Here is a 24768-nt window from a genome sequence, read left to right as displayed (position 1 = left end):
TGCCTCAGTAGGGAGAGAAAATCCATTAATTACAGGAGATGTGTGCATGTTGATACTGTACTTCTTGTAAGGAGATAGTGTTTAAATCTTCAGGGTTTTATGGGGGGGTTGCTGCTTTGTGCTGTTAGGATTTTAGACATAACTTGGTATGTCTGCTGATGCATCCCTACATGAATGAATGTTAGAAACATTTTTCATCAGAACAAAAGCTCAAAGCGTGATGATACCTGGCTGATAGTGACATCAACCATAGCAGTCTAGAGAAGGCAAGTCCTTGAATTTTTAAACTTTATTAAGATAAGCTGTTTTGAAATGCTAGAATTGAATCAGCTAAATAGTTATGTTAGTAGATTTTAGTATGACAGTTTATGTTGCAGGTCTCTGTGAATCTTCATTGCTAAAGAAAGTTTGGGATAAGGGAGAGGAATACATTTCAGCTAAGTTGTTAGAGGTGCAGTAACACTCTGAATGTCTGTGCATTGAACTTTTCATGTGTTTTAGACAGGGAACCACTCACTGTGATGTAGTAGCCCTGCTGCTGCTGCTTTAGGAATTGTGCATAGAGGGCTCTTTACACAGTTTCAGTCTCATCTCATTAGGAAAGCTTTATGTCAACTTTGTGAGGTGAAGAGTTAGAAATACTGTACACAATTTCCAGCTTCATAAATGGAAGTCATCACACAAAATCTGTTTTCCTAGCATCTTTATAATTTCTCCAGAAGTAAGTAACAGTAGCACCAAGGACTTGGAGTGTGAATACAAACACCTTTCTGAGCCCATCGATAACTTCAGTCATTGCTGCTTGTTAGGCTTATGGGTACAACCTACATTACAGGGGAAGAATCAAATCCATTCATCCTTGAGGATATTACAAAATATTGAGGTATCATCTAGCAACTCAGTTTTATTCCTGAATTCCTGATGACTGTCAAGGCCTGTAGCATCTTGGTTTTCTCTCTGTAGGAAACTTTGTTAAAAGTTAGATTTTATTAAAATATCTCATTCTGTTTGTGTGAAATGTAAAAATCATCAGAGAGTTGAGAAGGAAGCTTCCCACTATCTTACTTACATCAGGTTTCCATTTGTGAAGTGTTCAGGACTGGACAACAATTTTATCTTGTCGACTGTACTTAAGGTCCTTTGGTTTGTGTGATTAAAAGGTGTTGATTAGGAGGTAGCTTTATGATATCTTTTCTCTGCTCCCTAAAATGCTGCCAGGAGAATTATAGGGTGCTGAAGACTGCTCATGAAGCTGGTTGCGTCAGACAAGCCTTAAAAGGATTTTATGTATATTGCAGCTCAGTTCTGAGTAATGCTGTAGTATGAAGTAAGTCTTGGAGTTCTAATTTTTAACTAGAATTTAGTGCTTTACAAATCGTGAGAAGGTAATAATGAAGAATATAGACAATTCTTAAAGAATGAACAAAAGACTGTGAGAGATGAGCCACCACACCATGCTATAAAAAAGTTATACTGGGCACTTCTGTCAGTGATTTTCATGAGACGAAATTGAAGAGGCTGTGCATGAGAATGAGGTTATTTCAGATTCAAATTTGAAATTTCTTTTCCTCCCAGAAAATCGTCCTGAAGCTGAAAGGTATATAATTTCTCACCTTGACTCTAAGGGTAAATTTTACACTGAAAAGGATAGTATTTGTAATAAACATTATTTTGTTAAGCTTGGAGGGATGTAGAGAAGCCCTAGTGTTTCACAGACCAGCCAGTTCTCAGTGCTGCTGAAACATACCTTAAGTTTTATGGTTGCATCATTAGGTTTTTTGCATCTGTTTCCTTTTATGTTTGGTATTTGCCAGGGGTAGATTATACTGAACTAGGTGAAACTTTTTGCCATTTGTTAGTATAAATACTTTAGTGGTGAGAACTTTGCTGTCATCTGTTGTAGCTACATACAGAAGTAAACATAATGCAGCTGGGTACCCTGCATAGTAATCAGGACTCACTTACAGAACCTAGATGTAGCAGTGGGCTTTGTCCTCAAGCTCATCATTGCTGAAGAAGAAAACCACTATTTTTAGCAGATAACATTGCTACTCATGAAGAAAATTCCAAACTATAGAGGCATTTAATTACTGTTGCTAAGGCTATAGCAGTCTTCCTTTCTCAGCTCAAGCACAGCTGTTAAGAAGGGTGCAGGCTTGTGTGCCTTAGGGGTGGTGGTTGTCAATGCTTCTCATATCAGAGGTTCTTAACAGAAACAAAACCATCTTCAGGTAGTCTTTAGTAAGTTGCCTTAGTAATTCATCTTCTGATAAAATCTTTTGTTGATAAATACTCAGAATTGGGCACTTAATTTGTTGTTGCTTTTTTTTTTTAATGTAATATATTGTCTGAGGTAACATTCCTAATAGAGTGTAACTACACAAATATACTGTTGCAGAATAAAAGGTAGTCAGCTGTCATCAAAACAAAAGCCACAATTCCCTGGTGAAAATAATCCAGGTCATTCCTTAGAAATTTTCCTTGCAGGCTTCTTGAGCTTCACTTTTTCTTTTGTCTGTGGATTAAATGGACCACTTGTTTTTTTAGTTACTATACTAAAAGCTTTGTGTATCTAGGTAAGCACAGACTTTGTAAAGCATTAGATATTTTGTTTTGCATTATTTCAACTCTGCATACTCAAATTATTTCCTGCCAAATTATTTCCAGAACATTTAGTTCTGAGTCAGTGACTTTGGTAGTGAGACACTTTGCATCAAATTTTATGATGTGATTAACGCTGCAGTTCTCATACTTAAGTACACAGATGCATATGGATGACCAGGCAGCTGGGAGATGGGGAGACACTTTGTAAATGTTTTTCCTAAAGTTATGGTGGTATTTATTGATTTAATTTTTATTTCTCTTACCTGGCTGGTCTTAAGTGCTCATGAGAAGGCTCTTACTGCTTATCACACACTACATTTGAAGGATGATGTAGAGTCAAAAGAGAAACTGAGGAATGTGCTGAAATGGGATTGTATAGCAGACCAGGAGAAAGGGATAAATAAGAATCTTGAAACCAATTTGGTGCAAGGTGGCTGGATATAAGGATATCAAATGGGAGGAAAGCATGGAGGTTATGTCAATGAAAAAACCTTATAAAACAGCAGCTGATACAATGATTGAGAAAAGATAGTGGCAGTGTGAGCAAGGAGACAAGAATGAGGTGGGAAATTTGCTCCTGGCATTGTGGTGGCAAATCAGGGAAGCTCAGTTTCTGAGCAGGCAGAGAAAAGGCTGGGCTTTTATGGCTGGATGACATGGACAAGAGCAGACAGTGTATGATGCACCGAGAGCATGGGTGCATGTACTGTAATGTGTGTGCACAAATGGACAATAATAGTGCCTATACACATTTTTGTACCCTAATATCTTTTACATTTCATGTTCTACATTATGACTCTTAGAGACTCAAGTTGTTGATTTTGAGTGGAGTTAGGAACACGTTCTGAATTCATTAGGAAGATGAGCATGGAGTCATAAGGGATGATGTTTGTCATAAGGGATGCATAACTCTGCTAAGTCTTGACTGTCCTCAGTGCATACCAAGACTTCAGCCCAGTGCTCATTGAGAACTCATTTCATCAAAAGTTGAGGTTCCTTCTCTCTTTATAAATGATCAGGATGCTTTAAGATAAAAAAAAAAAGGTGTATCTTCTTTCAAATCAATAAGAAGCTGATCTCCATCAGCACCACCACCTTCCCCTATGCAAAACTTTCCATGCCAGAAACTTGTCCTGAGATGGGGCATAAAGTTTAGATGAAAGGAAAATATTTTCCTTTGAAAGTACATTTTTTATGATTCTTTCATATTTGGAGATACTAGCACAAATTGATGGATAAATGGTATTGGCAGGTGAGTAATTTCCCACTTAAGTAAAAGTTTAATGGTAATCACCAGAAGTTTGAGTTCAAACTTATTTTGAAACTGGGTAAACCCATGAGCAGATTGTGTTCCTTCCAGCCTGACTGGGCCTGTGATTTTTGTGATACTGAATTCCCATGTTTTGCCAAAGGGGAAACAAACAAAAAACCCAGTGATTTAATTGTTAGTCACCTTTAGCTGTACACCAGCATGCATGACATAAGGAGCTGGCCCTTCCAAAGACTGTGTCAAATTTTTTTTTAGTTCATTTTTGCAGTTTCTAGAATTCCTGAGGAAATTCACTCTTATTTGGATTGGAAAGATTTCTGAGTGATCATTGGAAATTTTTCCAGATACGATAAATTTTTGATCATTCCATAGTGATTCAGTTTATTCAACTTACCTGTTGCTAATGTATTGTGTAGAGACTTCCTACAAGCAGTGAAAGTTGGTTGTAAATAAGCTGGAAGATGTGGTAGCATGCTGACAGTATACTTGAGGCTCCTGATGATGATGCTGTGACAGTGAAGTGAAAAGATGTTTATAGGTATCTGAATATGATATCTGAATATACATGTCTATGCAATTATTAAATAAAATATGCATGTGTAATTTCAGGCTCTAAAAGTATACAGCTTTTATAATAGTGCCCAGTGACACATTTTATAGACTAAATATTAGTTTGCTGCTTACTTGTATATTTAAAAATTATGCACTCCTGAAACAGATTGTACAGGCAGTGTTGTAGAGTTCTAAAGGACATGCACATTTAAAATAGATTGAAAATGTTTGCTTCAAAAGACAAAAGATAAGTAACTTCTCCCTAACTGAAGCAGCCTAGGTTTGTCCATCTGCTTTGTCATTTACTGTTCTTGAAGGAGCATTTCATTAGGTCATGTTTTTGAGTTCTCCAAGGAACTCCATCAGCCTTAATGCCTAGATGAAATGGGTGCAAGAGAATATTATTTTTGTTTTCTTTCAAGCAAAAGCTGGTCTGTGTAGTGTATTTTATTGTTCATGCCCACACCTATCTCAGGTATTGACTAACACTTAGATTTAAAGCCAACTTTTTTTTTTATTTTCAAGTTTAGGCATATTAACAGAAGACAGCACAATACTAAATATAATTTTGAGGCTACACTTGAAAAGCCCAGGCCAGCTTTGTTCTCTTTTTCCTGCTACAGATGAGTTTAGAAAGAAATAACAACACATTTCAATATCCGCTGACAAAATTCCTCCTCCTGACTTGACATAAACCAGTAGCAGGGAACAGTCATACATGGGAAATACTGCCTGAACAGATGTAAAAATTGTTGTCATTGTATCTCTGCTTTCTAAAAGGTGACTGGTCTGCAGCTTGGTAGAGGGCAAGACATTACTTCTTGCTGCATGTGCCTGCTCAAGAAGAATCCTCCCTTTCCTTTGTCCTGCCTTCTGCTCTTTTCTTATCTGTTCATAATTAATTGGCAGAAATGATCTTTTTAATTATAACAGCTGACATAGTTAGAAAAGCGGATGGTTCTTTTTATGTTTTATGTATTTTGTTTTTTCTCTAAAATTACAGCAACCTGTCTTAAGGACACAGAAACTTGCTTTCTTTACATCAGCTGATAGGGTTGGATAGCAAATTGTGCTTTCCCTACAGATTTTGCTGTGTGCTCCTAAATCCTCCAACAGCAACAACTCTTGGCTGCTTCCATAGAAGCATCTCCATCTACTTGAAATAAATATATAAAGTGTTTTCTCTTTGGCAGTGCTCGAAATGATTCTTCTCTTGGCTAGTTTGCTAAATCTGGTTATTAGGAATATTGATAATGGTGATGAATATGGATTTCTGTGGATCACCCTTCTGCTTTTTAGAAGTCTCTGTTCTCCAGAGGCTTACAAGTGAGCATATGGTATTAAGAACAGGAACATGAAAAGATAGGAATAGGAACATTCACTCAGACAGTTTGTTTATTGTTGATTTATACTCTGCAGTTGTATTCTGGAGATCTTTGGGCCAAGGTAGGTTTTTCTTCACCCTATTCTTGATTTATCAGGAGTAGCCTTTGATTCCAAAGGAGTGGGGAAAAAGATCATTCCAGTCACCTACACAGGCATGTTAGATTTGTCACGTCTGCACTATGTATTGCATTACTGATAATTTCTAACAGGTCTTTTATAAAAATACAATCAGAAAATTTAATTCTATTATTGTAACTTTGGAATTTCTGTGTTCATATTATAAAACTAGAATGGTGGAGGCCTTAAATAACAAGTGCAATTCTGCCAGCCATTTTTGTAGGGAGGTAACTGATGCTTCCTGTCTGTAACAACCCGTCCTGCTTGCTCTAAGGCTTCTTCATGTGCTGCTTCTCTCCCACTTTGCCATTTTCTTTTCCGCATGTCATGGAATTCAAGGAGTATACAGACTTTCTCCCTGTGAGCACTTCTTACGTGTGGTTCAGTCTGCAACATTGCCCTGAGGATCTGTTCCCAGATGGCAGTGCTGGCATTGAGTCTGTGTTGTGCACAGTGGTTGATGCTGGATTAGTTTCTGCAAAACTCTCCTACCAGGGGTCGTCACTGCAGTACGTAGCAAGCCATAGCACTTCACTGAAATTTAAACAAGGTTCTAAATAATGGTGGATTATTTGACAGGAATTATTTACTAGAAATACCAGAAGTTACTTTTAACCCATCGCAAAAGATTTCTATTGACCAAATATTTGTTCTGTTGACAAAATTAATAACTTCTGTTCCAACAGACTTGGTATTTGAATAAGTTTTTTAAACTTTTTGAAAGATGTCAAAATGCAAGTGAGGAATAGACATGAGACTTATTTTCCTGAAAAATACTTAGAAGGGTTTGTTAGAGCAGCAATTATCACAAGCATCTGACAAACATAGTTCAGTACTGATATTAAAAATTGAACAATTTGGGGTATTATTATTAGAATTTAATTTGAGTTTCAAATAGAAGTACTGTATTAAAAAGCTTAGGAATTTGAGGTGCACTTAGTAAACCTGAAGAGTGTCAGTATTTTAGCCATCTTTACACAGAAAGGGGGACTTGAGCTTAGGAGTGAAAAGTGAATTAAATTTTCAGTTTATCACAGTCCCTGTCTCTTTGATGCCAGTTACTGTCAGGTGGACAGCTGTGCTGTCTTGAGGAGGTTAGGAGACTGCTGATGGAGTGCTGAGGATTAATGCCCCATCTCCAGCAGACAGAGAATCTGCTCTTCTCAAAGCCAGGTGCTTCTCAGCCTGCAGTACCTTTCTCTCCACAGTAGTGCTTGTGTTGCAGTTGATCTCATTCATGACAACGTTGACACTTGTAAAACTGCATCTTCTAGCAGCAGGTAATCCACAAGAGAATATGTATTCCAAAAATAGAGACTAGTCTTATGAAGGTGTATATTGTGTACGAAAGCAATAACTGTATTTTAAATTGCACTGAAAATAAAGTGTTGACATGGGATTATACCTGTTAAAGCTTCCTTTTTTTGTTTACCTTTTTAAGGTTAAAAATGCATTTTGCTCTCCAATACAGGGTTGCTGTATTAACAAAAATACTAAAAATCAAAATGTAAGTTTGGCAGAATTGTTACCTTGCATCATTTTGCCAACAAATAAACTTTGGGGGTTTTTTTCTGTTTCTTCAGTGGCTTACTTCATAGGCAATGGCATGCTCTTACATAGCCTTTTCTGAAACAGAAATGATGCTGCCTTTCATGAAAGAAGACCATTTCTTTTTGGTCTCTCCTGTTAGTATTTGAATGAGACTATGTATGGAGGTGTATCTGTGCAAGTGAAGAGGAGACTCTACTACCTTCCCCAGAGCCACTGACTCAATTTATCAGTAATTCTATTTTACAGAAGATTTCTGAAGTCCAGCTTCCTAGAAGAGATGCTACTATTTTCCGCTCCTCAGCTCGGCTGTTTCTGCACAGTACAGACAACACTCTAAAAGGTGCTTTATTTGAAGAGCACAGATAAGTTCCACTCAAGGGTCAGGATAGCAACCTTTGGCTGGTGATGACTTTTCCCTCACCATTTCTGTGCCTCACCTGCTGAATTTGTTCCTTCTGTTATCTTGTAAATGTAAGCTGTTTTCCCCAAAGCACTGCTTTTTAGCTTCCCTCTGCTACCAACCCATTTTGTTGGTATTATGTGGACTGGTTTGTCCATTTTTGAAACTTGAAAGATATTTTGCGTTTCATTTTGTTTGGTATGTGTAAGTTTAAAAACTTGAAAGGCTGCTATGGGAAACACTTTGAGAAATCTGAGATTCCTTAGGAAAAAGTGCCTCTTTCTTTAATCACATCTACCCAATGAACACTTGTACTCCTCTGCCTTTTACTTTACATTCTCTGCTTGGCATTTTCTTTTGGTGATTTCAGCTCCCATTTCATATGCAGCTGCAGTTAACTGGCATGATGGAAGTTTAGCAGGTATCTTTTGTGCTGGTGTCTTCTACCAGAAAAAAATGTCCCATAGGTTGTTTATAGTCCCCAAACTTGTTTACAGTTTCACATTTTATTTCCAGACTAGTAATATTATCTCTAGTACTAATACTACTGCTGTTGTGCTAATCTTGTACCAAGGAAGACTTAATTTAAACACTGCAGTCAAGATTGGTGTTTCAGAAAAATATACAAGTTTTTTTTTTTTCTCAGCATTGCTGAGGAGATGATCTGAATTGTTCTGTTTCTGCTATGCATATATTTACAAATAGATGGACATTCTGTTTTGGGTTCTTTTGTCCATGTTATTTGGCTTTTTATGTATTTTCTAGATTTTTTTTTCAAAGTTGTTTTTTTTTTTTTTTAGTGTAGAGTTCAAAATGCATTTCCAACTAACCTTTTTTTTTTCCTTGGCAGTGTAAGGTTTTTGACTAGCAAAGTTTCTGACTCTTCTTTAACTGGAAGATTTTAATTTTGAAATATTAGATGATGTTTCTAGTGCTAACAGGGAAGGGCATGCAATGGCATCCAGAAGTTATTTGCTCCAGGTGTAGATGTGCCGTTAGAATTGAATGTTTTTCTGCTTCAAGGAAGGAAGTTTTCCTGTTTTAATCAACATTTGCCCCCATGAAAATTTGGCTGAATTCATGAGAACGTAACATTGCAACTATAATTGCAGTGTGCTCTTAGGATACCTTCTTGCATAATTCGTTTATGCTTAATTTGGAAGTTTGTAACAAGCTGCTGAGTGCATGTACCTGGAGATTCAGACACAACTTCAGTCACACACTGCATCACAGAGGGAAGCACCACACTGAAATGCCAGTGTGGCATTCATGTCCTGTCTGATTTTATTTTTTTTTTTTACTATTCATTTGAAGTCAAGAGTGAAAAACTCCACTGGTAGTCATTTCAAGGAGCAAAGGGTTTCGGAGGAGTATTTGAGCTATCCGTAATAGAGTGTGGTGGGCCTGTGTATCCTTGTATCCTCTGGTCTGACCTTGAAAGAGGTCCCTTAATATGTTGTTGGAGATAGCCAGTTTCACACCTGGTTTTTTACATAGAGAAGAAATTTTTTTCTCTGCACTTCAACTCAAATGCCTCACATTGCTCACATCTACTTAGTGATGTGAACTTAGTAAATGAATCTGAGAATAGCATTTTCCACAAATTGTTATCAGCACGTTTTGGTTGGAATCCATGCAGCCTGGTGATGGGCCCCTTTATCTTTCTTCTCCTCATAAGTGTGTATGTCATACTTTATATGTATTCCATATTTCCCACCTCATTTTAATATACAAGCTATTTACTCTTTGGAATATTTTATCCCATTTCTTCCTGTTGACATCTCTCCCTTTCTTTGTTAGGTTTTATCGCACAAAGTCCCTGGTAAGTTTTCAACACCATCTTTTTCCCTGTTTCTCTGTTTGATCATGTGAAGATCTGATCCATTCATGTGCTTGTGGAATTTAAAATAATATGTGAGGATGCATGGTATTTTAGAGAGCTTCATGGATACTTATACAGCCACACTCTACAGAAGAGCTGGTCAATAGGGAACCTATTTTTAAAATTTAAGCAGAAATAAAAACCATTTGTGTTCCTTTACCTAAATAGGGACTTCAGCATTAGCTTTCACTCTGAAAGAAGAAAATATTTTTTTTAAATTCAAAATTAATAGGTGGCTGGAAAGGACTGACTCCTCAGATGTGCTGGTGGTGGTGACACAGGAAATCACAGGAAAATAAGAGGAAGGAAGAGCACTGATAGTGCAGAAACTTAAAGAATGTGATACAGCATTCCATGTTTCTGTTGCCTGAGCTCACTTTTCTTTGCTGCCTGATTGAAATTTCAATGGAAGGTATTACCTGTATTTCTGTAATTGTTTTGCTGCTGCATTTAAATTACATTTTTGCACTGTTTGTTTTAAAATTTTATTTTGTTGTCTTTCTTTTCATTAGCCCTGAGACCACCAGTAGATTAGGCATGGCCCTGAGTCATCATATGATATTACATGCTGGTTTTTTTCCTGTTTTAGTTGATGATATTCTGCTCATCGTGTGTGTTTCTCTCTCTTCTCATGATTTACAGCTCTTTCATATTTCAATTGCTTGAAAATTGTTCCCTTGTGCTTGGGAGTAGCATTCTCCTGCCTGTTCAGCTTCACCTTGCATAGAACAAGCAGACTTTTGTATCTTAGGCTGTTGTTATGAGCTCTGCTTTTGGCCAGTAGTTCACTTCAGTATACCTGCTGCTCCCTACTGCTCCATCTTCTTGGTATTGTGAAATACAAAGAGGAAGTTAGGTGGCCTCTCTCTGCCTTTTTGGAGCCCTTATACTTGCTGGTTGTCTGGATTATTGGCTGACACAAATCTTCTCCTAATTTGATAATCTGTTTCCCCTCAGACCCCCACTCTAGGCCAACTACTGCCCCCTAAATACTGCACCTGAGAGCAGGTGCTCAGGCACAGTTTGCCCTGGAACCAAACAAAGTAGTTTTCCTAAGTCCTGGGTGCCCAAACTTGTACTTTTGGGGTGTTCTGTATTGGTAAACTGGCTGTCAAAAGTAGGGTACGTGGCTGTATTGGTGAGCAAGAAGGAAGACTGTTTTCCTGCAAACTTGCTGTCTCTTAAAGAAAGAAGCTGGCTGGATGGTCTTGCTCTTCTGTGACTGGCCAGATAAACATGGCTGTCTACAAAAGGAATTTACTTGTTGGTAGTACCTCTCCTCTCCATGGGTTGTAAAAAAGTAGCATCCTGTCCTGTAGTATTAACCATAAAAACACATGAAAACCTGTTATTTCAATGAAGATCATGTTGACTGGAAGATAGTGGTAGTCCTGTGTTGTGTTTCTTAATTAAAAGATTTTGTGTTCACTTGGGAGTAAGAGTGTATCAAGTTATATAAAAGACTTCTTGTAATTACCTCTGCTGGGAGCTGCAGATTTTTTTCTTAGGCTTTAGCAGCTCGTTGAGGGTGATACTTACTGGTATGGCCAGGCAGTAGTCCGAAGCTTGGATTAACCCACTGAAGTAAGTGTCTGGGCTGTGCTTTTTTCCTGCAACTGCCATGATCATCAACAGAACTTTAAATAACATCCAGCAGAGTGTTACAGGAAATAAGTTCTGAAAATTATTAATGCTGGTTACTCTTAGCTTTTCTAGAAATACTCATTTCCTGAGTTCCCTGAGTTGGGAACCAAGTATTCAAACTCTGCTTGAGCAAGGCAACAGTCTTGACTAAAATTTTAATTAGAGCACAGAGCTTGAGGGAAGCTGGTACCAAGTTCTACAGTGTGTCCCCTGATTTCCCTTCTTTTCTCTCTTTTCACTAAATTGCCATGCTGAACTTTAGGATGCATCTAAGTTTCTTTATAAGCCTCAAGTTAATTCAAAATGTCTAAATGAATACTGTGTTTCTGACCTTTCCTCTCCCCTTTACTTGTAGTATTCAATAAGAATGTCAAACTTGGTCTGGGTTTGCTTAGTGATGAGCACAGTCTGCAGGTGGGAAGGCTGAGGGTTTGACACCTTGATGGCAGCAAGTAAACACACCAGTCAGCATTAATTACTAGGGAAAAAAACCCTTAAGTTCTTAAGCATGGGTTAACAAAAACCTCACTAAGGCTACTGTAGAATCAGTGCATCTTAAACATACGTCACTAGAAATTTAGCTTAAGGCACCGGTTTTAAACACATGTCCCACTTTGTTCTTAGTTCATAAAATAGAAGTGCGTGTTCTGCCTGAGTTACTTTTGAGAGAAATTGTCATTGTGAGACTTAAATATTTGGTGTTCTGATCAGATTTTTTTTTTAAGTTGACAGTACAGGCTATGAGCAGACTCCAAAGTACTTATTTAGTTCATATTTGGAGACTTGACTGGGAATATTTTACTGTAAAAGCTCACACATTTTTTTGAGATACTTTTTGTTTAGTTTTTACAAAAAAACCATGCTGCTCTGCTACCTGTGCCCAGATATAAAGCCGAAAATCCATGGGAACTGTAGACTAATAATTGACAAAATCATTTGAATTTCTCATTTGAAGTTCATGCGTTTTCTTCCCAGGAGGGACCTCCTGGTTGTCCCATTCCTGGTGCTGCTCTGCTTCCCCTTTCCTCTGCAGCATCATGTAGCAGGTGCTGTGCCCCATTAGATGGGAGATGAGTCTTGTCTGCTGGCATGAGACAGTAAATACTCATTAGAGGCAGCGCAGGCTCTTTCAGATTGACTGCCTAGTATCAGGCAACTTGAAGGTGACAGAAAACAAGCCCTAGAAAATTGTGGTACAGTTTCTTTCTGAGGGAGTGGTTGTGGGTTTTTAGCTCCAGTCAGCTGTTAATGTTTTGAAGCCTGAGAACTTTTCCTGCAGTTGCTGTTCATTTTTAATGTTGTACAAGATTTATTTTTAATATCATTAAATGTAAATACTATTGTAAATAAATATTTTCTGTCAATGAAACAGTGTTGCTGCTTTCAAAGAAGGCTGGCTAGTTTTTTAAGAGCAAAGAACATCTAGTCCCAGTTACTTTACAGATAATGTAACCAGGGAAAGGGTGTTGTTCTACCTTTTGCAATTTTAAGGAGCCCTCTTAATTCTCTGATGAATGCCTGGAAACAAATTATAAGTAACATGCCATAAGAATAACTTTGCCTAAATGCAAAGTAGAATCCAAGTTGTTTTTCATAAATAATTTAACTGTGATGAAAACAGGACTTTGTCTTTGGATTCAGCTGCTGTTACTGCTGAGCCCTAGCATATGTATTTTGAGTAGGAAGGTGCTGGACAGTTTGAATGTGGTCTGCCTTCCCTTTTACACTTTCTGCCCTGTTTTTCCTTGTCATTTTTCTTGAGCTAGCTCTGACCTTCCCTGTGGCTTTCCATTTAAGATGAATAATGATTTCTTAGAAATATTAACTGATTACTGTATTGCATTAAGCACTGTGCTGCATTTTACAGCATCACTGGAGAGGTGAATTCTCTGAAACAGATGCACTTAATGCAACCCATAGGTTTTATTAAGTGCATAAAAGTGGTGGTCTGGACACCGATTAAGCAAAATCAGTGGACATTTTGTAGTAGTTTTACATACTAAAATAGCTTTGATAATTTTCTGTGATTGATCTAGATATGACTTAACTATGTTTTATGATTTGAAATTGTGAAACAGTGTACACACATAAGTAATTAATTTTCATATAGTTCTCACTTCTTAGAGAATGTTAAACAGCTCTTTGCATCTTCCAGATGCTGGTCCCATTACTGAGGTGTTGCACAGACTGCTGTCAAGCTTGTTTTATTTCTGTATGTTTTACAGCATGAACAGGAAATAACCTGATTTGGTTTAGGTAGGGATAATGCTTGAAAATTAATTCAGGAATTAGGAAAAAGCACATATGCCTAAAGGGAAAGATATCGATAATGCTTGGAGACTCTAGCATGAACATATTTAATAATAAAAAATCCAAAACCTAGAACAAATCTAGAACAGGCATTTGCAGTTGTATAATTTTGTTTCTGTTCAAAGCAATGCATTTGGGCTTTGGAAGCTGCTCAGCATTCTACCTTCAGTTCACTGAAGAATTTAAACATTCACTTTAAATTAACATGTGACCAGTTCCCTTAGTTTCAGACTGAACCCTGTATCACTCAGTTCCCACCTGCACTAGGACTCAGCTGGATTTCTTCCCCTCTCAATAAGCCCTTAAAGAAGACTTCACACCTGGTGAAATTGAATGAGAAAGAGCTCAGATCAGTGCATGCCATTCCTGGAGACTGCATGTCACATAGCAAGGTTTTTGTCATGGTTCTCTGCAGTGCATTTGACATTACACCAGTGGTGCAAGCACATGACTTGCTCTCAGTTCAAACCTTTTTTTTTTTTTTTTGCTATTGTTTTAGGATTTTGTAGAATTCCCACTATTCACTGGGTGGTGTAAGCATGGTTGTGACAAGCATATACAAATCTTAAACTCATTTATGGAAACACAGTTTAGGGGCTGATGACCTGCTCCATGTAATCTTGGGAAAACCTTTTGTTTACACTCACCTGTTTCATTATTGTTTACTGATTTATTTTTTAAAATCTGATTTCACTGGTTTTATAAACAAGGCTTAATCATGTCCCATACTGATGATTTAAGACACATTCCCTATAGGTAGATTCAACCTCTAGCACTTAATAGATACCAGGTTTAGTGAACTAGCAGAGAGCTAGAGAAAGACTGAGCAAATAAAGGAAAATAAAACTTGAGTTTATTGGACAGAGGTCTGAAATACAATAGGAGGCATTGTTCTTAATGCACCAAAGACTGAAAGGAGCTTTTCCCTTAATTTGTTATTCAACAACCTTCCACATTATACTAAAGAGAAACAGCATTCTGTAGATCTGTAGACAGAGGGTTTCTGTGGTATTTGCTCTTGGAGTGAAGAATAAGAGGTTAAGAGCTCACAGTACAGCTTTCCAGAGCATGCTTCACATGATAGGGCAAAGAACACAAATATTGGAATTGAAATATTGATCGGGTTAGCAATAAGGGCAAGAATATATTATCAAAACAGTCCCTAGATTCTGGTAGATATGAGGTCTTCTAATGAGCATAATATAATAATAATAATAATAATAATAATAATAATAATAATAATAATAATAATCTAGTCTGCCAAGCACCTAGCAGGCTGGGAACAATTAAGTAAAGTGTAAGGGAATTACATAGAAAACTTGGAACATCTTTCTGCTCACATGGCTGTTTTCCATTATCTTTGACTTGCAGGTACTTTTTTCTTCTCTCTTCTGTTTTTTTTCCTTTTTCTTTTTTTTTTTTTTCTCTTTTTCTCTTCTCTTTTTCCCTTTTTTTCTCTTTCCTTCTCTTTCCTTCTCTTTCTCTTTCTCTCTTTCTCCTTCTTTCCTTCTTTCCTTCTTTCCTCCCATCTTTCTTTCTTCTTTCTTCTTTTTTTTTTTTTTTTTTTTTTTTTTTCTTGGTCTTTCTCAGCGTGGAAAAACATTGCTTGAACAGGAGTGAGGCTTGATGTCTCTTTGCAGGTTCCTTGGAAATAGTCCCCTCCAAAGGGCCTACTCTTCTGGGAGATGTTCTCTTGCTCTGCCCCCAGATTACAGGAAAGTAAACATTACCATGTGGTGATAAAAAGGGCTTCAAGTCTGACCTGCTCAATTGGAGGATACACAACTTCATTTACTTACAGTTTAAAACAGGTTAAGAGAATCATGTGGCCTAGGAAAAAAAAGCCAAACACATAGAATTCTTTCTAAACAAGAACAATCAGTGTTGCTGCAGTTAAATGAGTGTGTTCTTTAAAATGTATATTTTAAAAATATCAATTTTTTTTGAAACGTAGGCATTAAAAATTACAAAAAGATGCCTTAAGAATGTTTTCTCAGTATGTGGGTATACATCCAGATTACTGAGAGGGATCTAGAAATCCTGCAATATCATATTTTAAATCCTCTTTCCAATTTATGTGCCTTCAGAATGGGGCTCATTTGCAGGGATGTCAAGAATAATAAGCTACAGCAATGAACCTGATATATTTATAGTAGTTTAAATCTAGTTCTTCTATACAATATATAGATGTATAGACTATATATAGACTATACTAAAAAGCCAGTGTTCCAACCTCAACTTATATGTACTTCTCCAGACTTATGACATGCTGGATTTCATCAAGTGTTACACATAATCTTAGTAGTAGCTTCTTACACGTCACCAGCCAGTATTTCTCTTCGTTGTCTTTTAACAAATAGCCCTTCAAGTAAGTTGTCTAGAAATAGTACCAGTCAGTATTCTTATTAACAGAACTGTGACTCCAGGCACTTGGTTAAAAAATGTATTATGCATATGAAAATGGTTACTAGCAAAATACTATTCTATCTGAGCTTTTAAGAAAATTTACATACTTTAGTTTCTAAAATATTTTCTGCAGTTTTTTAAAAGGTGAGAAGAAGTTACAGTGAGTAGATTGACAAGTGTTAGTGTATGGTTCTGTGCTCAGACATTAACTCATGATTGCCTGCAGTTTCATGCCTTCAGTTTATCAAAAATCTTTACATTTAGTCTTTCATGCCAGTTTGTTTCTAGGCTTTCCATTGCCGTGGAACTCGCTCTTCATGGCCCCATGAGTGTTCACCAGGCAGGGCAGGGACACGGGCACTCCTGGGGCACACGTGCAGGTGTGTGGCTGCTGGAGGTGCTGAGCAAACACTGCTTGGAATCATCAGGAGATGAGGAATGTAAACTACAGGGATTTGCATGAATTAAGGTTTTGTGATCTTGGTGCTTGGTGACAGGGGTGTGATACCAGAGGAATGTTGACTCCCAGGTTTTGCCTTGGAACTAAGAATTGGAAACAACTAAGAAGTAAAACCAGGCTTCTTTTTTTCTAGAGTTCTATTTTAAATGTGTTTTCTGCATCATCTATTCCATTACAGATAGTGGTATGTACATCTATGAGTAGAGAGAAGGGAAAAACAATATACAGTGTCAGTTACTCCAGTTAAAAAAAAAGGGAGAAAAAAGAAATTGAAAAAGTCTGATTAGATGGTGCTGTCCAGTTATTTTGATTATTTTATGTAATTCTTCTGACTTAGTTTGTCTCTTGAGAATAGCTTACTTAAAGCATTTTATTGTATGAAATAATTTGTTCTCTCTGGAGAAAGGAGTCTGTAGGCAGGTATATAGAATCATAGAATCATGGAATAGGCTGGGTTGGAAGGGACCTCAGAGATCATCGAGTCCAACCCTTGATCAACTACCGCCACAGTCACTAGACTATGGCGATGATGATCACATTTAGTGCAGGATTGTGTCTAAGAGCTGTGTCAGAGGGGTGTCTGTTGGGCTGGATAACTCACTTCAGTGAGATTACAAAGTGTCCCCATTTTCCACCATTACTGTAGCCAAGAGCAAACCAGTTGCAGGTTTGCTGTCTACAGGTTATGTTATAAAGCATGGTAAGTGTCTCCTGATCCCTGTGCTCTATTTTAATGTGCTGATGATGGTCAAAAGCCTGCTGATAAGTACTGACTGATTTATCTGCTCTGGTTGCAAGGTGTGTCCTGTCACCTACCATTCAGCATTGTGGCCCGGGTAGACAATGTGACTTCCAAAGCTGGCTGCTCCCCTCAGCCCCTGCTGTCCCCTCACTGTCACACCCTTCTGACTTTTAGGGGATGGATGCTTCGGTTGCTGTGTGGGATTGTGGCTCGTGAGCTGGATAGCCCCCTCTGAGCCTTTTTTTCCCTTGGGACGTATTTGGACTGCTTCAGCTTGGGTTAAAGAAAGAAAAGCCCCAGTAAGGGCTGGCACAGGAGGAGCTGTCATCCAGCCATAGCTTTTCACCACCATGGTTGGTTTTCCAGACAGGGACAGTCTTGCTGAGCAGAGTGGCTTTTTGTCCCTCAAGGACAAAGTAGTTCCAGTCCGGGTGGGTAGTTTTTTAATGTTGGTTTGTTGTTTGTCTTTTGTTTATTTTTGGTTTTTTTTCTATGCTTTGTTTTTTCCCATATTTATGATAGTACTCACGTATTCTAGTCTGAATGCATTTTCACACAGTTCAACTGGTTGTTAAATGAAATGTTTCTCTGTAAGGGCTTATTGTTGCCCTTGAATTCAAATCCTCTGCCTGTCCCTGGGTACCTACAGCTTGTCAGCAGCTGAAAACCTGAACCTGCAGGATGAATTGCCTCTGGCTGCCAGTGGGGCACAGGGCTTTCTCCCTTACTACTGATTGAATTGTCCCTCCCAAATGAGCCCTTGCAGTAAGGCTTGCTCAGCGATCAGCTTTGTGTTTTAATCAGAGAGATCTAGAGCAAATGCAGACAGACAGTGCCTTTCATTCATTCTGCATCAGAAAAGCCTGAGAGAAGGGAAATGATACCTCACAAAGTGTCCCTCGTGTTTACAGTCTTTGCAACATGAGAATCCTGCTCTTACCTGAGACCTCATGAATGGCAAGGGCAATTCTGCTATGGCTGGGGGAGGAGAGTTAGGTTCCTTCATTGGTATCATCAAGCAATCCTAAAAGTTGTTCCCTGTGTACTTCCTGAAGCTGTATGTGTTTCCTCTTGGACCTCTTGGCTTTTTCCTCTTCCCTGCTCTTTCCTCTGGAGAGGAGGAAAGTTGCGTTGATTTGATGGAGAGAGTGCTCTGTGTGTTAACATTTTGCTCTTTTTTAAAGACAGAAGTCTGTTGCTTATTTTAATTTTGATTTATATGTGGCCTCCGGAAAATGTCAACTGATGGCTAATTTGGAATGTCTTGTCAAACTGAGGCCTATAATTTGTGTTGCTTGAGATTAGGTGTTCTGTCATGTAGCAAAGCAGTGCTTGTGGGAGTCGTCTGACTTCGATGGGAACCCTTTGTCTTTCATGGAGCACACTACCATTCTTCCATACCATTTTATAACTTCAGTGCCTTTATGTTATAGAGAGTCCTTCCTTTCTCATCATGCTTTTTCTGTAGTTACTGCATGCTGCCTCATGTTCTGGCATTGATTGTTACTGTTCGCTTTCCCTTGAAGTTGGCTGGCATGGAGAGAGATTGGAGAAAGAAATTGTCATTCATTATTTCTTCTCTAAATCACTACAGTTCAGCTCAGAAACCTCATTTTGTTGTGTAGCAGGAATAGACATTTCTTGACATTGTGATAGATTTCAGGTCATCTGAGCAGCACTTCTGTCAAGGTCAGTCAGTCTATTATAAATTAAATCATATCACAAGGGTTTTTCTCTCCTAAAATCTTGAGCATTAGAAAAACCTGAATCCCATTGACCTGATAGGAGGTTAAATCTCATGAGATTTCTTTTCATCAAATGCTAATTTAGTTTTCAGATCAATAATTTAACTTCTTTAGTTCTTCTTCAGGACAGCAAAAGGGTAGTACTGATAGAATAGGAAGGAAGAAATATGTATTTGCCTTTCACTTTTATAATATTTCACAGGAAATGTCTTGGTGTTAATCTTCCCTTATCACCTCCATACAAAGGCTTCATCAGTGTTACACGTATTCTGTAAGAGTATAGGGCCAAAGCCTGAAGAAAAGTACCACTTTGAGCAGGAACTTCTTAAGGAATTTTTATACTGGGGAAGTGAGGTTGGTTTGAGGGCATAATGGGAGGAGAAGCAGCTCTCACAGTGAATAGTGGGAAAGAATGCAATCTAAATAACTCTTCTGAGTTTTTATTTAGCTTGATTTTATGTTTTGTGATGTGCTCTGTGCATTTTTCATTGAGTTTTACACGACAGTTATAAGGTGCCCAGCCTTTAATTTTTCAGTGTCTGGGAAATCTCAAAATGAACAATTTTTATCTTCTTAACAGGACATGGAGCAGATGTGAAATGTGTTGACTGGCATCCAACAAAGGGATTAGTTGTATCAGGAAGTAAAGACAGCCAACAGCCCATCAAGTTCTGGGATCCTAAGACTGGCCAGAGCCTTGCTACACTGTAAGTTCTTGCTCAGACTTTTATTTGCTCAAGTATAAGCTAACTTCATCTTTTTTTTAGTTTAGTTTTTTTTTTTTTAATTCCCTTATTGGCTTTTTGCCTTGCATCTTTTCAGCTGTACCTGAATGCTTCAAATATAAAGCTAGTGTTTTAGCTTTGCTAGCAAATCTAGAGATTAGAGGAAGTCAAGTCTATCCTTAGAAAACCGTGACTTCAGTATTCCTTCTCCATAGACCTCCTAGTCACACAGTTCTCATCTGGAAAACAAAACTGAGAAATGGAAACAAGTGAGATGTTTCATCAGGCTGGTGAATCTTACACTGCAGAAGAAACCAACAAGCACTACCAGTTGCTCTGAAGTACAAAAGAACACAATGGAGACATTTGGCCTTTGCACAGATGGCCACAGCCTTTTGGTTTAGTAGCCTAAGCTACTCTGTTACCAACCAACTTGAGTATTTGTGACTGGTAAATCATCAAGTTTTTATTTGTGTCTGAGAAATCTGGACAAAGTTTGTCTTTCTCTTCTTGCAGACATGCTCATAAAAACACAGTGATGGAGGTGAAACTGAATCTGAATGGCAACTGGCTGCTAACAGCTTCTCGTGACCACCTCTGTAAGCTTTTTGATATCCGTAATCTGAAGGAAGAACTCCAGGTCTTCAGGGGTCATAAGAAGGAGGCCACAGGTCAGTATTACTTAAATTATGTGGATTTTTATTAGTGAGTTTGGATCAAATGCTAAAGTTGTTGAGATCTTGATTCCCATTTGTTTGAAATCCTGATGTTACAATTTCTGATTGGGCTTCTGTCTTCCAGCTGTGGCTTGGCACCCCGTTCATGAAGGGCTGTTTGCCAGTGGAGGATCTGATGGCTCTTTGTTGTTCTGGCATGTTGGGTAGGTGGCATTTTCATCAGTTCGTTGGAAAGCTGTTGGTCAGATATGCAAGCTGTTTTTATTAAATATGAAATATCCTCTGAATCTGTATTTAATATGCATGTTTTGGCATAGTTTTTCTCTGTAATTATGGGAGGTAATCAATGTGCTTCATTCATGAAAATGTTTTCTTCTGCAGGTGTGTTTTAAAGGCTACAATTGCTTGTACTGAAAAATAGTGTTCTGTGGAGAGGGTGACTGAAACTCCCCGTTTCTTAGGGCTTGTTCTTAAGTGTTGTATTTGTTTTATTTCTAAATGTACAGTTAAAAATCCCTGTGTTACTAAATTCCCTAGTAAGAACTGGGACCACTCAATTCACCCAGCAGAAAAACCAACAAAACAGAGACTGAAGTTTAGGAAACGATGGGATGGAGGAAGAGGAACAACAGAATACAAGAAGTTTTGTATTGTATCTGTAGCAGGTATTCACCTGGGTTATGACAGATTATTTTGGGTTTTGTGCATTAGGGTTGAGAAGGAGGTTGGTGGAATGGAGATGGCTCATGAGGGAATGATCTGGAGTCTGGCGTGGCATCCCCTTGGACACATCCTCTGTTCAGGCTCAAATGATCACACCAGGTATTTCCAAATATTTAAAGAAGAGATCTAAGGGAACGTATGCACATTTAGGAACTGGAAAGGTGTGAAGGAAGAATAGATTGGGATGATTCTGATGCACAACCAATGGGCAAAGCGTAGAGACAAACATATTTAAGTGGGAAGGCACTGACATTTTAGATTCTAAAAGGTAGAATCTAACTTATTGTCATTTTAAGGAAGCTTTAAAAAATACTAGAAATTTGGGCTGTGTGATTTGAAATCTGAATAAATTTTTGAAGAATTGTTATAGTTTTTTGCTGAAGAAATATTTGACTCTTCACAGCATTTTTTTCACCACAGATCATCTGCTGGTCATGTCTGTCTTACCAGATAGCAAACATGTTTAGGAGCAAGTAGCATGTAGTTTGTGCTCTTAGGTGGAACATGCTGTGAATATGAAGCATTGCATAAATTTTTGTGTGTGTGGATGTGTATGTTACAGAATCACAGAATCACACAGAATGGAAGGGACCTCTGAGGATCATCTAGTCCAACCCCCCTGCTAGAGCAGGATCCTCTAGAGCTGGTTTGAGAGGAATACATGCAGGCAGGGCTTGAATGTCTCCAGGGGTGGAGACTCCACAACCTCCCTGAGCAATCTATTCCAGAGTGAACAAAGTATTTTCTCATATTTACTTTAAATCTCTTGTGTGCCAGTTTGTGTCCATTAGCCCTTGTTCTGTCACTGGACACCACAGAGAAGAGTCCAGACCCATGCTCCTGACACACACCTTTCAATTATTTATAAACATTGATAAGATCCCCCCCTCAGCCTCCTTTTCTCTAAGCTAAACAACCCAAGGTCTCTTACCCTTTCCTCACAGGGCAGATTGTCCAGTCCCTTAATCATCTTAATGGCCCTGTGCTGAACTTTCTCCAGTAGTTCTTTGTTCTTCTTGAACTGGAGAGCCCAGAACTGCACACAGTATTCCAGGTGAGGTCTCACCAGAGCAGAGTAGAGGAGGAGGAGAACCTCTGTTGACCTGTTGGTCACGCTGATGCACCCCAATATTGATACATTTACTTTTATTTGGAGACTATATCTGAATTGAATGAAAAGGTTTTGGAGTGGACTCAAAACGTACCTGCCTGTTCAGGGTTGGATTTTGATGCCTTGTACTTACACTTTGAATTATCTTCTGAATTGTAACTATGCAGTTCAATATGGTAATTGTTCTTCTATTTTTTGTTTGAACTTCACAGCTAATGTTCCGATCTAGCACTGAACTTGATTTAGTAAGAGCTGAATCCTTATATAATCAACACAGCATGCTAAAACCTAAAAAGCTTATTAGATTCAAAGCAGTTAACACTCTTGACCCTTTATTGAGATGATATAACTTCCTTTTCACAGCAAGTTTTGGACTAGAAATCGGCCTGGAGATAAAATGCGAGATCGTTACAACTTGAATCTGCTGCCTGGGATGTCAGAGGATGGTGTGGAATATGGTAAGGCAGTTTCCCTCAATATGGAAGGAAGAGGGCTGGGGTGGGGAACAAGCTTAGATGCTTAAGTGACACAAGTGATAAGAAGATGAATGAGCATTACAGCATTGCTGACTAGCTAGGCAAAGAGATGTTTTTTACAAGGGTGATTTTACTCTCCATGTTCTCAGCAGTCACCATTTCAACAATGAGTCTTGTTTTTTTTTTCCACAGCTCCAGGAGGTAAGACCTGCTCTGTCAATCACAGGAAGGAGTTTTGGTTTTCCCTCTGGCAATATCTCCACTTCTCTTCCTGAAACTTCATGTGCCATCAAGATTTCCCACAGTCCTGAACTACAGTGGGAAAATCTTTCATATTATTGAACCTGACTAAAACCTTAAAACTTTACCCCCCTTTCTTAAGATTTATCTTGGTAATTTTTGTCTGCTCAGGGTTGCACAGCTCTATAGCATGCCTTAACAGCCTTTTAATCCCTACGGGGTTGTATAGGTTATTTGCACTTTTATTTTGGGGAATGTTAAGTAAAATGCAGCACTTAAACAGGATTAAAGTTTTAAAATATACGGATTTGGTATAATAAGACTGGGACTGAGTAAAGGTTATTATTTCCTGTCCTGAACTTTTACATTAAATGTGATTTTCCTGAAAGAACATAATTTCTGGCCTTTTGGGTTGTATTTATGAATCTGAATTTGCAGTTCATTTAATACCCTGTAATTCATGGAATTACAAAGTCAGCCATCAGGTGTGAAATATATAATAATACCAACAGTAAAAGCATGTGAGAATCGAAAGGGGAAAAAGTTACAAAGAAAAACGTTCCAAGTATAATTATTTCTTTTTCTCCAGATGATCTGGAACCCAACAGCCTGGCAGTTATCCCTGGCATGGGAATTCCTGAACAATTGAAAATAGCCATGGAGCAAGAGCAGATGGGTGAGTAGTAGCTAAGACGCAGCGTTTTCCTGACTCAGATATACTGTGTGGCTTCTCTTTCATTACTTTCATATATTTTGGTAGCACAGATACTTTAGAAAAAGCTTCTGTGTTCTGCATATTTCCCATGTAAAGAAGGAAGATTTGCAAACCTCTTGGTCTCTCTTGATAAATCAGCTCTAAAGAGAGTAACAGGATTTCTCTGTAAACCTGCATTTCTCTGACTGTTTTTCTCCCTGGTGCTAAAGGGAAAGATGAGTCGAATGATATTGAAATGACAATCCCAGGACTGGACTGGGGAATGGAGGAAGTAATGCAAAAGGACCAAAAGAAGGTGCCACAGAAAAAAGTGCCCTATGCAAAACCAATACCAGCACAGTTTCAGCAGGTAAGCGAGATACACAGTGAACAGGAGAACAACTTCTCACTTTCCTAACTTCAGAAGCTGTGTGGCTGTTGAATGTTTGGCATTTCCAATGTTAGCTTGTTTATACCAATACGCAGTGCCAAACAATTTACCACAGGAATTAGTTTAATTACAATTTGAGCATAAAATACTTGGTTAAATCCCTTATGTCTTGTGTCTGTGCCTGGAAAATAGGATATTTCAAGATAAAGATGTTTTATTCAGCATGGTTTTTAGCTTCTGTATACCCATACTGCTGTGTTCCAGCATTTCCCTTCCCAGTGCAGCGATGCATTGCACAGGTGTCATTCCCCAAAATTCATCTGGTGGTCACTGTCCTTTACAGGCATGGATGCAGAATAAAGTTCCCTTGCCTCCCCCACCTGAGCCACTGAACGACAGAAAGGAAGACATTAAGCTGGAGGAGAAAAAGAAGACACAGGCGGAGATTGAGCAGGAAATGGCAGCACTTCAGTACACAAACCCACAGCTCTTGGAGGTGGGTATATCAGGAGAGTTATTAGCAAACGTGTGTTAGCCCTCTGGGGGATCTGTGGGGACCTTAACACTGACATGTGCAGCTTGCTTTTGTAGTACTGCTTTTGCCTTTTTTCCTGGCAACATCTAATTGAACAGGATGTTGGTCTTAGAAGCCCTCAGTGAGG

The 24768-nt window shown here is 38.4% G+C and overlaps 1 protein-coding gene across 6 annotated transcripts in view; it reads left to right on the top strand.

Annotated features, from left to right (window-relative positions):
* WDR33 (WD repeat domain 33) overlaps nt 1-24768 on the top strand; it is a 65051-nt gene that overhangs the window by 24700 nt on the left and 15583 nt on the right. For 4 of the 6 annotated variants that reach the window (XM_030456552.1, XM_030456551.1, XM_030456555.1 and 1 more), the window contains 9 exons: nt 19650-19776; nt 20311-20465; nt 20596-20674; nt 21183-21293; nt 22669-22763; nt 22974-22982; nt 23611-23697; nt 23946-24085; nt 24450-24602. In XM_030456552.1, the coding sequence (XP_030312412.1) occupies nt 19650-19776; nt 20311-20465; nt 20596-20674; nt 21183-21293; nt 22669-22763; nt 22974-22982; nt 23611-23697; nt 23946-24085; nt 24450-24602 (956 nt within the window). Of the gene's footprint in view, nt 1-7140; nt 7281-9994; nt 10054-19649; nt 19777-20310; nt 20466-20595; nt 20675-21182; nt 21294-22668; nt 22764-22973; nt 22983-23610; nt 23698-23945; nt 24086-24449; nt 24603-24768 lie in introns of those variants that run through there. The other 2 variants (XM_030456557.1, XM_030456556.1) reach the window with 2 other exon arrangements.

This window comes from Calypte anna, chromosome 9 (assembly GCF_003957555.1).
Source record: "Calypte anna isolate BGI_N300 chromosome 9, bCalAnn1_v1.p, whole genome shotgun sequence".
NCBI classification, from domain to species: domain Eukaryota; kingdom Metazoa; phylum Chordata; class Aves; order Apodiformes; family Trochilidae; genus Calypte; species Calypte anna.
This window is presented reverse-complemented; position numbering and strand designations above follow the sequence as displayed.